The 15,311-nt window shown below is 46.8% G+C and overlaps 1 protein-coding gene across 25 annotated transcripts in view; it reads left to right on the top strand.

Annotated features, from left to right (window-relative positions):
- rims2a (regulating synaptic membrane exocytosis 2a) overlaps positions 1-15,311 on the top strand; it is a 148,663-nt gene continuing 133,352 nt past the window's right edge. For 2 of the 25 annotated variants that reach the window (XM_030394739.1, XM_030394742.1), the window contains exons 1-2: positions 3-385; positions 997-1,218. In XM_030394739.1, coding sequence (XP_030250599.1) covers positions 1,013-1,218 — 206 coding nt within the window. In that variant the 5' untranslated portion in view covers positions 3-385; positions 997-1,012. Of the gene's footprint in view, positions 386-996; positions 1,219-15,311 lie in introns of all 25 variants that reach the window. The other 23 variants (XM_030394744.1, XM_030394743.1, XM_030394766.1 and 20 more) reach the window with 17 other exon arrangements.

Here is a 15,311-nt window from a genome sequence, read left to right as displayed (position 1 = left end):
GCTCCGCCTCTTCTTCCTATCTGGATTTTTTTTCTCCCCTCCTCTCTCTCTCTCGCTCTCTCTCTCTTTCTCTCCCATCATCTCTATCTCTCTCCCCCCCCTCTCTCTCTCTCCCTCTCTCTCATTGCATCCATTTTTGTGCATTTAAGAAATCTCCAAGAATTACCAACCTGGAGGAAAGCGAGCTAACCGGAGTGACAGAGGAGGAGGGTTACGGACTCCGTAAAAGGAAAACAAACAAGGACGGGACCGGGCAAACCTCTCTCTCCCCCCCCCCCCACCCTCCCTCCCTCCTTCCTTCCTTTATTCCAACATGCGAGTGAAACCTTACTAGAGGATGGCAGCGATGGGTTAGACAGGATTTAACATGACTGCGAAATAAAAGGCAAGAGTTGGTTGCTTTTTTTCTTCTTCTCCTTCTTCTTTTTCTTCCTGCTACTTCTACTTTTTTTTCTCTCTCACCCCTGGATGGATGGATGGATGGATGGAGGCTTGTGTGTGGAATACCCGAAGGTTGTAGCCTGCAGCCCGTGTGCGCTCCTGCTTCCTTTAAGGCCGTCTGTTTCACTGATCTTAACAGATATTTCCATGTGTGTGTAAATTTGGCGTTTCAGCCCCGCAACAGCTTGAGAACCGCGAATGTGCCCCCCACCCCCGGTCCGTGTGCAGGCATCGCTCACTCGGCTGCAGCGTTATTTACGCTCCTAACTCCATTACGAGCGGTTAATAGACGAGGATGAAGCCTGTCATTAATATTTTTGAGGCTTTATTCCTGCAGCACGGTGGAACTGTGTTGCATGATAACTCCCCCCATCCCCCCCCCACCCATGCCGTCTCTGAGAGCCACGGTGCCTGGAGCGAACACCCCCCCCTCCATCCCTCCCTCCCTCCCTTTCACCGCCAATTTCTGAATTCTGACAGCATGAAATGTTAGCATGAATATCGTCCACAATGCCGCTGCCGCTGCTTGACGGTGCTTTTCTCGTTTATTTGTAGCCACTGTGTGTAAAAGATGTCTGCTCCACACGGGCCCCGGGGCGGCCCTGGCCCTGCTGCTGCTGCTGCCGCCGCTGCCGCCGCTGCTGCTGCTGCCTCAGCGGCCGGCGCCATGCCGGAGATGCCGGACCTCAGCCACCTCACCGAGGATGAGAGGAAGATCATCCTCGGTGTCATGGACCGACAGAAGAAGGAGGAAGCGAAGGAACAGTCGATGTTAAAGTAAGGAAAAGGCGGTTGTAGAGGGGAGCTGTCGGTGCTGTCAATAACCCCGGGTGTTTGTGGGTTGTTATTACAGTGTGTGTGTGTCTATAATTGTCTCTCTGTGAGATGCTGCTGGATCATGTTGCCTCTTGACATCCAAGCCAGAGCTTAAATAGTCGACCACTAGCCGACGGGACCAAGGTGAGCTGGGGTTGCCGTCTCTTGACTCCCCCCGTCTTTCTTTTTTTCTTTTTCTTTTTTGTTTAGTGAACACTTTATTTGAATGGCTGAGTGTCGTTTTTTCTAATGCGGCACACACTGCAACCTCTTCTTTTTTTTTTTCTTTTCTCTCTCCCCCCCTCTCCACTTTTGCTGGAGCCGTAGCTGTACTATCATGGGCAGGGTTAGCAGCGAACGGGCGCCATTTTCACGTAAAAAGCACGCCAAATTGCTTAACCTTTCCCCGCGAACGTCACCGAGATTACACAATGTGACACTGGAAGGATCATTTAAGGTGTCCTTTGTGGCGACGGCGCACGCGGGGTGTGTGTGATTCGAACGTTAAAGTCTCTCCTGTCGTCGTCCCCCCCCCCCACACACACCCACCCACCCCTTCGCCGTCGTCCCCCCCCCCTCTCTCCTCTCTCCCCCCCGCTCCTCTTGTGTACAGATGTCGCTCGGAGCTGTTTCAGCACCACGGCGCTGTCCACTGTAGGGTTTTAGTTTTTAAGGTGGACCGGACTGTTTCCGTCATCATCGCTCTAACCTTTGCCGCGTGAGCCGTAACTCTGCTCTTTATGGAGGAATATTACAGCCCGCCGTATTGCCCCGGCCGTTAAAACACACTCAGCTGATGTATTGTTAATTAAAACATTTGGTTTGGCCCTCTTTGGGTAGCCAGGCTAATGAGAGGAGAAGGAATTCGGGGCGGGGGCCTTAAGTGCACCCATCCTGTTGATTTTACGTGTAGTTTTCCTCCTTCAATGAAGATGCTGCACATGCTTGCGTGCTCAAAGGCCAGGAGAAATGTGCTGTTAGGACTGTTTTTATCTGGAATTCAGCTTCAATATTTGGCTTCATTTCGGGCCGACAACCGATGAGTAATAGCGTGTCTGTCCAGATTTCTGCTAGAGATCACTGGCAGGCTTCACTGTTGCTGCAGCCTCACAGCATGGCTGGTGACATCAGTGTTAGGAGATGTGCACGACCATCACTGGGAGCCTTCCAGGAGGCACTGGAGCTTGTTGTTCTCCGTCGTCAGGTGAATGATTTCCAACATGGCAGCGTTCCTAATGGAGGGAAAGTTGTGCAATCCCAACCAAGTGCTGCTGCGTGATAAACATGACTCATGCACTCCAAGACGCGGCTACCTCAGCCGCTGCGGTGCGTGCTGTGTGAATCACCCAGGCCTTTTCCGCCTTCTCTCTGCTTTCACTACCCCCCTCCACCCCGACCCCTTCCCCTCCCCAATAGCCGAGTGTTTTTTCCCCGTTTCCCTTTCTCTGAGGTAAAGGGGATTGTCAGTTTTAGTCACTCTTAGCCTGACAGTGATGTCAAAGCCTTGTCATGACTGAGCATGGGCAGAGGAGGCCTCTTCTTTGAGGAGGGACATGACTGACTGACTGACTGACTGACTGTCTCACCATAATGTTAGGTAACTCTGATTGCAGGCCACACAAGCTGAAAGCATACAAGACATGGGGCGGTCAAAGAGGCCTTTGTATCGATTGCTTGTGTGCTGATTTGCATAAGAATTATGTTTCCAGCGTGGCTTCTCTCCTGCATGCCTTGGTTACCTGGGGTTTTTATCTCGCCGGCAGGCCTGCACCGCAGATGCTTATGAGCTGACAAAAAGACACAGAGTTAATATTAAGGGCTGGCTGCCACCATTTTGTTGCGCTTTTTTGCGCTTTGCGTAAAGTTTTCCTTCAATATTTCACGCCGTAGTTTCCCCGTGTTCTCTCTATATGTGCAAGGTGACTCATCATGAGTCACCAAAACAGTAAATCCCCACTTTCTTTACCTATGAATCACACACGCACAACATATCCCAAAGCAGCATTAATATGCTCAGCCCTGGCATAGGTGCAACTGCAGTGGATTAACTTGTCATTGGATGCTCGGTAGCGTTTAATGTCGGAAGCAAACACCCACACTGCAACATCCAACCCTATAGCCCGCGCGTCTGCGCTGTCACAGTCACGGTCCAATCCCACAGCGGCTTGGATGGCTTTTCGGGAAAGTGGCAGTTTGAACATCGAAGTGTGTAATCTAACAGAGGGAATCCTGGGAGGATGGAGGGATGGAGAGGAGAGAGAGAAGCCTCCAGCTGCAGGGCTTGCCAACTTGCTGTCATCTCACTGGAGGTGCTACAGAGAGCGTGGATGGAAATCCAGAGCTGCTGACTCGCATGTAATTAGCTACTCTCTCTTAGCCTGCTCATTCTTAGCAGGCCTGTATGTGTGTGTGTGCAGAAGATGTGTTGCACCAACAAGGATCCTTTTCCTTAAGTCCATTAGGCGGCGCTCTACATATCTAAAGCTCATTCGTGGAATTCTGTCCTAGAAAGCTCATCAAAGCTGCGGTCGCAGAATTCAGCTCCGAATCTTAACAGAAACGTGTACAATTAAGCATGGCTCCAGGTGCATTTGTTCCATTAAACTGACTACGCTGGAGCTATCCCAGCTTCCCATGCATCAGTGAGTCTCTGAGCAGTACAGTAATGATGGTCATGGGACCCCCACCCCCACCCACCCAGACGCTGTGTATCCTACAGGCAGGCATCAGCTGCCTGTGATGGGGTGACCCACAGAACGCCCCGGGCTCCACTTCTCCTTTCTCCCTGTTCCTCCAGCCCTCTAGGGCTGCTTCCTGGTTCTGCTTGGTGGCTAGGAGAGGGGAGCAGGAGGCGGTAGTAATGTTCTCCATCCTAACTCCTCTACCCTCTAACGCTTTGTCATCGTTTCTGTTTCTCGGGCTGCATATTGTGTTACCTGTATTATGTGCAGGGGCTGATATTGAAGCACACACTTACTATCTCAGCACAGAAGGAAGGCAACACTTCTGACCTCTAGGTGACCAGTCTCACAACACACATCTACTAACATCCCAGTAAATACCCACGCCCCTCCTCTTCCTTGTGACAGTGTTCAACTGGGGGGACTGTGTCATTCGCTCAGGGACCTCCTTTGACAGCGCTAATTATACTGGCTGCCTCGTAGAAGGGACTCCCACTGAGATGCAGCTATTCCCGGGCTCTGAGGTGTCTGCTGCTCTGCCATATATTTGGGCACCATCATATATTTTGTTGCACAAGATGAAGGATGCCCCAAGTTCCCATTGTGTACGCTGTATCTGGAGGTTTTAAATCAAAGACTAACATCTGAGATTGTGTTGTCACAGGGACCCCAACATTGACAGCAATTAATGTTTTTTTCTTTAATTTTTTTTTTACAGTATTTTTCCCAGAAATAAACTTAGTGTAATCTCTGTATTATTCCCTCGCATGCCTGGAAACACATTCCCAGGCCTGGAGTATTACTCTATATCATGAATGAGCTGATGTGTAGAATTGCCGTGTTCCCCTTTTGATTTAAGCCATATATCCCAGCTCTATTTTGAATATTACCTTCGCTGCTGCGTACACTGTTACAGTGTTACTATTTACAGTACTCCATCATCTCTGTTTACACTCTACTGCACCCTAGGAGGTAATAGTGATGAGAATGCACAAGGTATTCATTATTTGTTTACAGGACTAATTAAAGAGTTAAGAGCTAACAGGGACCCTGATTCAAAATCACCTGTTTTTTTAAAGACCGGTGCACTTTGAGTGACCCATCCATTAACGGCTCTTTTTCCACCCTGATTCAGAAAATAAAACAAGTGCCCGGTTAGCATGTAACACAGCTATGGTGAAAGGTGTGTTGGGGGGGTTGGCGTGTGTGTGTTCAGCATGAAGAGCATTGACCTAGAATTAGCTTTGATTGATCACATCCCATTTCCTTTTTCTGTTACACCCCCCCGTCCCACCCCATCCCCCTCCCTTCCTCCACCACGACTGCACACTCACACACCTCTTCCCCCCCTGTCCTGGTCATTTATCTGATAGTGCTAGAGAGCTCAGTGTACCAGCTGGGGTTAGAGCTACAGAGAGGCCCCTGTGTCCCCGGAGGCCATACAGTGGGATCTCAGTCCCTCTGAGAGCAGTGGTAGCGCACGCACACACACATACACACACACACGTTACAGTGGACAAAGCATAACAAAAACTGAAATGTTATTAATGTGTTCATCAATGTTAAGACTCTCTGAGCATTATGAGTGACCAAAAACTGGCACCGTAACTAAATAGAAATGAAGTGACCACAGCTTAACCTGGGAAAAGGAAAAACCCACTGTGTGAGCCACAGGAGCAGCAACACTTCCTGGTTCTCTGTAGGAGCCAATTCTGCTCCAAACATCAGAGTCATAAGCAGGGCTACATGATTAAATACCACCGAAACAACGCTTGAAACTCTATCGAGCTCCTTCAAGATGTAATTACATCTGTGTAACATAGTGTAACACACGATATGCTGCTGCATACAGTGTGGTAATGTATTGTAGCTTTCTCACAGTCTAAATGGTTGTACTTCCACTGTAAACCTTGTACAACCTGCTGTGGCAATACTGTTCTTAGTCACGTTCATGCCAATAAAGCATGTTTGAATTTTTTTAAAAAAAAAAGAGAGAGAGAGAGAGAGGAAGAGACCTATGGTTGTGAAATGAGGCGAGGCAATGCTCAGAAGCTTCCCACTGGACAATATACAGTATACAAACACACACACACACACACACACACACGCACACACACACACACACACTCTTTCTCTCTCCTTGCCTTCCTCGTGTTCCCTTAGCTCACTCACCCATGCTCACTCGCCTTCCCATGCAAAGAGCAGATTCTGTCATGAGCGTTCGTTCCAGAGACTCCCATCCCCCATCACTTTCCCCAAGGGAGAGAGGGAGGGAGAGGGAGAGAGAGAGAAAGTGGAAGACTGGATGCTGTCTTGACTCTATAAAGCAGAAAGCACGCCAAATGAATACATCATCATGCCAATTAAAGTAACAATGTGTTTTGGTTCTGGAAGGTTGGCGTGTTATCAAGTAGTTTGGCTCAGCCGGACGGGGGAAATCTGGTTAAAACACAATTGCCGTTGTTAAAATGATATATAATATATGGGATTATATATTAACAAGTTGCTCGTAAGCGGTGCTATAATGGGAGTGAAGTTACACTACTGCAGTGTCGAGGTCCTTTGGCGCTCTCCTGTCCATCTGTCTTTTTCTTTTATACATTTCAGCCATTAACCTATCGTATCAGTCAGACCGCCTCTAGCCTTGTACTTGCGTGTGCTCTTTTTCTCTCTTCATTTGCCTTTTCTGTGCTGTCCTGTAGTACATACCTCCCCACTGGGCTGCAAGTGTCTGAATATAGGCAAACTATGCTACAGATTTACCTTGGCTAAGTCACAGTGTTGCTATTTTCTCTGTAGGAAAGGCAAATGTTATTGTTCTCGTATATATTTTTCTTGTGGTTAACAAATTCCGTGAAAAGTCGCTGTTTTAGCGTGTCTCTCTGTACTTTTTGGCTTCATTGCCCTGTCTATGGCACTCAGACCCAAACCCACTACAAGGCAGATACCATTTTTCAAGCTAACATGTTAGCTAACAGAAACCTAGTTACCTGTCCGGTGGTATCTCTGGCCGTCCACTGTCAGTGTCGGTGTAGCTCTGTTTTCGTTCACACCATCTACTGAGAAAACTCCTGTTAACTTTAGCTTGCTTAAAACTACTGTGTTAACAAGCTAGCTGCTAACTTTGTGAGGCTGCCATGTAGTGCTTGGCTGGTGGAGTAACGCGTTTTTCATGGCTAACATGTTAGCAAACAGTGAACTGCATACACATTCAGTTGCATTCATTTGAAGTTGTGTTTCCTGCAAACTGGTGGATGCTAGTTAAATATACAGCTCTTGAGAAATATAATGTTTCCTTTAGCTTGCTAACTAGCTGCTAACCTTGTAAGAGTGCCATTTATTCCTGGGCAGGTGGCGTACAGATTTCTGTGTGGGATACGAGGAGACAGGAGGTTGATGAGAGTGGTGAGGCTGAGGCGAAACAGTGAAGTTTGATGGTGCTACAACAAAAACAATGAGCTGAGCGATGCTGCAATGCTGCGTGACCGTGGGGTGGTGTGATAATCCTCACCTTTCACATCACACATAGCCATTTGAACAACTGTTCACTCAAAAATATTGATTACTGCAGATTTAAAACGGCTGGGTTATTTCAGTTTGGAGTGGTAATTTTAGCCAACATCACTCAAACAGGAGTAAATATGCATTTGTTGGGGACTATTTTTAGGACGGCGTATGTGTGATGGGCTTAAAATAAACTACAGTGCTCACGTTCAGGTTAATAAAAGAACATGTCACCAGCAGTACCAAGAACAGTGTGACTCATTGATGTATTTTTAATAGTTTTTTTGGATAGCACAGCTCTACGTCACAGGGGAGGTTCAATCAGGCTTCGGCTGCGCAAGCGAAAACTTGTTACCAGGATCGATTCATTGTCAGTTTTGTTTGTTGTTCTAGGATGATTTGAGGAGTGGAGAGGACACGTGAGGATAAGTAGAGACAGAAGAGAAAAGGGAGACAAGAGGGCAGGACGAGAGGAGAGTGTAGGGCAGGTTAGCATGGGAGAGAGGAGAGGAAATGAGAAGGGACGGGAGGACAGGAAAGGAGAAGAGAACATCAGAGAGAAAATGAGAGGAGAGACATTGACGTCTGAGATGCTATCAGGTCGCGCTGCTGATATGACAGCCTCAGTCCTCATTGACAGAGCAATCAGCCTGCCATCTCCCATAGCCTGCTATTCTCTTGCGTGGCACACAGCACAGCGCCGGGCTCTATTGTCTCTCAGGGCTTTGTTCTAAATAACATCTGCATTTGTCAGCATAGGTTTTTATTCTCTTCTGGGCTTTTATCCCTCAAGCAAAGTTTGAAGGGATTTTCCTGCCCCTGGCTGCGCAATTCGAAATGCCCTTGGCGAAACATGACAGTGGGAAAATATTTTAGAATGAGAAGCAGGTTGTGTTGCGTACCAAAAGTAGTGTTGTATATTTATAGCAACGCATGATAAAGTGCACACTGCAGCACACGCAAGGCAATCGCTTTTTGCTGTATGTGTTAAATGATTAGTTAAATTATGTGTTAAGTCATTAGTTAATGACTGGTAACATCAGAAGCAGGTACCTTGTATATTAAGATCAGCAGTTCAAACCTCCAGCTTTGCTTATGAAAACGTATTTAAAAACTGTGATCCAATGGCTTACCTTCCCCAAATGATTGCAACATTAGTGACTAGTGTTCCTGGACTGAGTCCGAACAGAACCACAGCTCCAGCACTAGAACATCTGGCCTGTCGTTACATAAGCCTCCCAGCATGCTGTGCAGAGAGTGGCCTCATTGAGACAATGCAATGCAAATGCAGATTGTGCTGAACAGTCGCTTATGGAGGGGGAAAACAGAAAAAAAAGGAGGCAAATAGAAAGCGCAAAAAAGGTAGCCTGAGCCAACGAGGGCACAGAGAATGGAAATGTGAGAGCGAAAGGCACCGAGAAAGGGGCCACTTTATCACTTTTATTGCCCATCCCCCGTCCCCATCCACCCTGAGTAGAGTCAATGTAGAGGAAGATATACAGCATCTGACCCTCTGAGGGAAGCCTAGTGCTTCTGAGGAACATATGTGCCTGCTAACGTGCTTGCTGGCAGTGTTGATGTTAAATGTGTCTGTAAAAACCGTGGGATATCGTGACGACACTCTTGAGACAAATCCAGCGCAGCACTCTCACGGCCTCGATGCTACACACACTAATTGAGGAAACACATTTTGTCGGTGAAACTGTAAAGAGAAGGCTGTGGGACAGGTGCTGTGTCAGAGCAGACACTACGGACGGTGAGGTGTGGTGACTTTTCTCTCCCCCTGTCACATTCCCTCAGGGTTTGTTTTATGATTGTTGAACCCTGAAAGGTCAGAGAAAAATAAAAAGACATCTCTCCACTCCGTGTGGCAGAGTGGCTAGGATACACCAGTTGGTTGTTATTCTGTGTGAATCAGCTAAATCAATCACAAACATGTGACACGGGGTCTGCTGTCCAACCGTCAACTCTAGATTTGTGTCCACGCATCCCTTCATAGTGTGGCGGTCTGTGTAGCAGAAGAGAGAAACAGACGTACCTGGATAGAGAAAGACAGTTACGAGGATGGTCAGTGGACAGTTACCAAAGGTGGAACGTGGCACCGGGTCAACTCAAGCTGATTGCACTCAAAGCACAAGAACCCTCATGCTGTTAGTTGGACTATTAATAGTGGAGACATTCAGCTTTCTGCAGTGGCCGGCAAGCAGCCAGGCATCTAAACAGGCAGCAAGGCCCGGGGTCATTTAGGCGTTCAAGGGAGACAGGCAGCAACGCAAAGGAGCTGATAGGGCAAACTTCAACCACCAGTAAGACAGAAAGACCTCCTCATGAGGAGGGTATACATTTAGAACAATCAACAGAGCTGATGAAAAACCAATGCCATTGATAAATTCCTTCTGAAAGACGCAGTCACTGGTTCTAATCCAACACACTTGCAAAGCATCCAGGCGACACAGCTACACCATAAAGACATGTAAATAACACCAGAGATATTACTTTGCCAGCTTGGTAGAAAAAAACTCACTTGCTTCAGCAGACCTCACTTCCTTCCTCTTGGAATAACACCTCATCACCTATGTGATGTTTCTTATTGAGGCTAGCTTAGCGTCAGGCGGCAGAAACTCTGCCATTTTCTCTTTTTGTCAGCTTGCCCAGTTGTTCATGTTGTTGCCTTCACTATGCATGTCCATGAATTAGGGGGGCATAGCTTCTTAAGGAGTACTGAGGCGTGTTTGCGTGTTTTACTTAACTTTAATATGACCTTTTTTCATCCATTTATTATTACAGTTTGCATTGTGTTATCTCTCCCCACTTTACTAATATCGATTAGCAAACTCTGTGTGGCTTGTTCTTAGCATGCTCACTTATTACTTTGTTGTTCAATATCTACAGCAAATTGTAGCAGCCAGTAACTAAAAAGGAATACGCAAATGTGTCCCACAAAACTCTGGAGAAATGTTATTTGTTGGTTCACTTATGAACAATTTGTCACGATGTGTCACAGCTCAGGCACTCAGGTAGAACCAACTGTAAACATGCTAGTTTGTGTGGTAACAAAGAAAGTCAGACTTCAAGACTCCGCTGCATAGTTAACAAGCTTGCTGTTGAATATTAAATGAAAAATTTAAGGAATAATGTTACTCATTTTGGGAAATGGGATGGATTAAGAAAAAGTGCTTAAGGTGCAGTCGGAGATTAGCTAAGCATAACATACAGACAGGAAGCAGGTGGACACAGCTAGCCTGGCTCTTTTTTAAAAGTGTAATCACTCCACGTAACAGCTCATTAATTAATATGCTATCTTGTTTGTTGAATCTATACACAAACAGAAATATAAGCTCTCAATTTAGAGCTCCCTGGTTGCAGTCTTTATAATATGCTAATATCCTGCTAGCTCTAGCTTTATATGGTGTATACAGACAATAAAGGCTGAGCGGTATGTACCTTCTCATAAAACTCTTGTAAAGACAGCAACAAAATGTATTTGCCACGATGTTGAACTATTATTTCACGCTCAGTTGTTTAGGTTAACAATGAATCCATCCCCTTCTTCATTTTCTGCCTCTTGTCTGGGTCCAGGTAGAGTGTTCACCCCGCTGAGCTGCCCTTACCTTCGTAGCTCCTTCGTTTAGTTGACTTGACATTAGCAAAGTCTGTCGGTTAAGTAGGCTGATATTCTAATCAAGTATAAACTCTCATTTTTTTCTTAATAACAGCAAAAATCTCTCACCTTTAAGATAGTTTCACGCCTAGCCGAGCAGGCCTCTCAGCATGCTAACTGCTAACACGGTCACAGCTGCTGAACTAACATCCTTTTAGCACATTAGCTCGAGTCAGTGTTGCTGCTTCTTAAGGAGTTCTGCAGAGTTTTTCAGACACAACTCTAGCAAAGTTAGACTCACCCCAGAAATGCAAGCTCATACATTTCATATGGGCCACCTTAATAAGTCCTATTTTTGGTCAAGAAACACCCCAAATAAGCTAGTTTTCACATTGCAGATTCTTAAAAAGGAAACAACAACGCAGCTCAGACCCCTGTTTGGTATTTTGTCCTAGATTCTGACCCTGTATTGAAACGACTAGACGGAAAAGTGTGTTGGATATAGGCCTAAAATGTGGATTACGGTGGCATTTTTCTCATTTAAACGATGAAATGATGAGGTACGTGGGTGTAAGAGCTGCTACTAAACCTGAATGAATGTTAAAACGTCCCCCCCCTCCCCCCCAGATGCTTCGCTCTGTGTGTGAGCCGGTATATTTACTAACGGTAGTTTACACAGGGCGCTCTAATCTTTCCTTCCCCGCGTGTGTTTGTGTGTCTGTTCTGCTCATTCAAGACTCAGCTGGTCGGAGCAGGTGCAAGCTGGTGACTCAAACACGTGCGCGCCGCCTAGCCAGTCCTTCTAATACGCCTTTGTGTGGCCCGAAAAACTCAAACCGTCCGGCACGCTCTATAAACAAAAGCGGCCTCCCTGTATTCATCCGACACGCGCGCACAGACGTAGTACACTCTCAATGAAACGCCCACACACTTGCACACATTAGCTCCGTAGAGGCCCCACAACCAGACAGTAGAATTTATTATGTAATGATTGGTGCAGTGATTCTGAAACTTTACATTTGCTTATGCAATCGCTGCTCACATCAGAAGGTTTATTTTCTTTTATGAAATACAATAAGTAACTGGATTGTTGTTTGTGATAATGCGCTGAACCTGCTTGCTTTATTATTATTATTATTATTATTATTATTATTTATGATGTATTTCCTGTTGCCCTGCAAGCTATTTATATTCTAACTTTGCTTGCTGTCTAGTGTCATCAAAATTCCCCCGCCCCATCTGTCTGAATTGGTTATTGTTGTCAGAGGTCTGGCAGGGATGACGAGTTCGATGTTTAGTAGCATTACACTGCTTTACACGTACAGTAGATGCTGCTGTAGGTAGATTACAGAGGCAGCCGACTGACATAAATAGGGGAGGATAAAGAGCAGCCGTTATCATAACGTCACTAATGCAGCCGTGGCCCTTATATAAGCCCACTGTTTGAACCTTACACACAGGCGCTGCCATGTAACCTACACTAGGACATACTGTACAGCATATAGACCACTGCTCACACTGCCTTGGGCGGGAGGTGGCTTTGTCGGCGCTTTAAATGCATTATTCCACAGATTCGTATTCACGGTTGCTTGGTTTCTTGTAGCCTTGCGTGTTGTACAGTCGCTGCCGTGAAAATAACAGTGCGGAGGCCTGTTTTTCATCCCCATCATCTGACACTGATCAGCACAGAGACACAGAGAGGCGATGTTGTGATCCCGGGATCGTGCTCCTCGACCAAAGTCTGATGGAGGATCTCCCGCTAATCCCTTAATATCACTCGTCCCACTGAGATACTGCCGCCATCGCCATGGTGATGCCGAGATGGCCTGGATGTGTAGTAGTAGAACGGGGAAGGAGGGAGGGATGGATCGGGGGTGGGGTGTTTGCTGTTCACGACCGTAGAAATCCTCCTTTGTGAAACATAAATACAATCATTTGAAGGAGTATCTCAAGGCAGGAAATGCAGGCATTTAAAGTCACCAGGCATCAGCCCAGGAGGAGGAGGAGGAGGAGGAGGAGGAGGAGGGGCGGGGCGCAGGGTTGGCTCTGTTTGCTGTAGACGGCGAGTAAAAGCTGGTCGCCTTATCCCCGAGTGGGCGGCTGCTTGGATGGTTGGTTGGCTGGTCGGCTTTAAATCTGCGCGGAGAGGCGACTAATGCAAGGGAATCCTTTGATTTGGGATTTCACAGCAGCCAAAGTCAAACAGATCTCGCCGCCATCTGACAGATGTTGAGAGACGGCGAGTTCAAGTTAATTTAAGTCGTACAGCATTGTGGTCACAGCTGTTTATTTGGATCTTTAAAGCCATTTGGTCTTATGTAGTCGATGCCGTATATGATAACTTCACGGGGCAGCGGATATCACAGTTCCACGATGTATAACATCATGAGGCAGCAATATTCTAGCAAAGTGATGGGTGTAACCTGTTTGCAGTGAGGTTATATCACATTGCCCTCGTGCTCGTCTGCCTGTGTACACTGTGCGCAGTTTAGTTAAGCAAGCTAATGGTGACGTGCTGTAGCGTTGAATTGGAACAGGAAGGAGTAGAGCAGACCGGGCCAGCAATAGGCAGGGTATCTATTACCTCTCTATTGTTAGCCATGGCCGGGCTATTATTATAGCCCAGAGTGAGACACAGACAGCTGACTGCAGTTTCAGTACATGCCCGCCTACTGCTCGCAGACAGGAACAACAACATCATCGAGAGGTTTCTGTTTGTGTTTGAGGGTGGCGCTGGCGGGAGTTGAGCTGAGGGAGAGGTTTGGATAGCGCCAGAGAATTGGAAATGCGGTCATGTTAGGGCTGCAAGTAATGTTTACTTTCATTATCGATCGATTGATCTGGGGAGTATTATCATGATGAATTGATTAATCTTTAGTCTATGAAATGTCCCGTGTTTGATGAGTATAAGTGTATGATAAATGCCCAAAGTGATGTCTTCAGATCGCTTCTTTTGTCCAGCCTGCCAGCCTCCATCATGGATGACAAAAAAAAGCAGAAACTGATTCAACAGTTAAATGCTGATCAAAATAGCAGGCAATTCATTTTCTTTTAAGGATCAATTAACTCATTGTTGCAGCTCTAGATCATGATCCTCAATAATTCTACCACCATTAAGCTTCTTTAGCTGATGCTCTTATTTCTTTTAGATCAAACCTGAGATGTTCCTCTTACAAGTCTCTCGCTAAAGAGACCAAAAGGAAAGACTGAAACTAGGCTTTTGCTGACTATGCGACTGGAAATAATACGGCAATAGCAAGACCGGACAGAATTGGTGCTCGAGGAGCGGTTTGATGCTGCACCGTGTGTAGTAAAGGGTTAGAGGAGGACATGGAGCTGCCTTCAGCCATCTCTGTCTGGCTATCGGAGCTAGAGATTGGGCCAACGCAGAGGGCGGTGACCTAGCCGCGGTGGCGTTGGGGCTCGGTTACCATAGTATTCCCGGTGGAGCTGTTGAGCCGTGTATGGGAGGAGTTGTGACGTTAGCATGGGACAATGTCAGCTGCCAAGAAAGTGCTGATCGCAGCCAGAATAAAATGTATCCGTGTCAGGATGAATAAAGTGGGCTGACAGGAGAAGCAACCAAGCATTCACATACAGAGAGAGACATGTGCGTACACACACCATTACCAAAGCAAACAAGCGCATATGTGCAAAGAGCACAAACGTGCTGTATCAAGGCCTGTGACTTAATGTTGCTCGTATAGTTGATGTGTTTCCGCTGTACAATAAACTCTGTATTCAAATGAATATCGTGCATATGTTTCCTGTAAGCCTTGCATGGAAATACACTTGTGAATGTGTGGGCTGCTGGGTGATTAGCTGACTCTTTGCCACTTGGAAATCTCTCAGGAGGGGAGATATGGAGCAGCTCAATTGAATCCTGGCAGGTAATCTAAGGAAACAGATGGATTTTAGTTATATTTGGCAGCAGATTAGCCACTTCCCCGTTGCTCAGAAAATCTGCTGTTGCCAACTCTTGTTTGACAATCTGAATATTAGTCCTTGGTCAGGAGGTCTGGCTTGCGCGCTGTTAGATTGCCTATTCTGATGAGTGTGCCCTGCGGATTCAATCCTATCTGTGCTTTCTAAGGCCCAGCTGTGGTAGCTGGCCAACCCCTCCACACCGAGGCGCCTGCCCTCTCACCGTCCCTCCTGCCCTGCCTATCGCGCTGTGCCAGCGCCCCGTGCCAGAGGAAGTTATCAGCGCTCTATCCCCCTGCCCCTAATCCTCTCTGAGGTGGAGAGAAAGTGTTAAGTAGCACTTC

Source organism: Sparus aurata, chromosome 17 (assembly GCF_900880675.1).
Source record: "Sparus aurata chromosome 17, fSpaAur1.1, whole genome shotgun sequence".
NCBI lineage: Eukaryota > Metazoa > Chordata > Actinopteri > Spariformes > Sparidae > Sparus > Sparus aurata.
The sequence above is the reverse complement of the archived record's forward strand: the minus strand, read 5'-3'. Positions and strand labels throughout refer to the sequence as shown.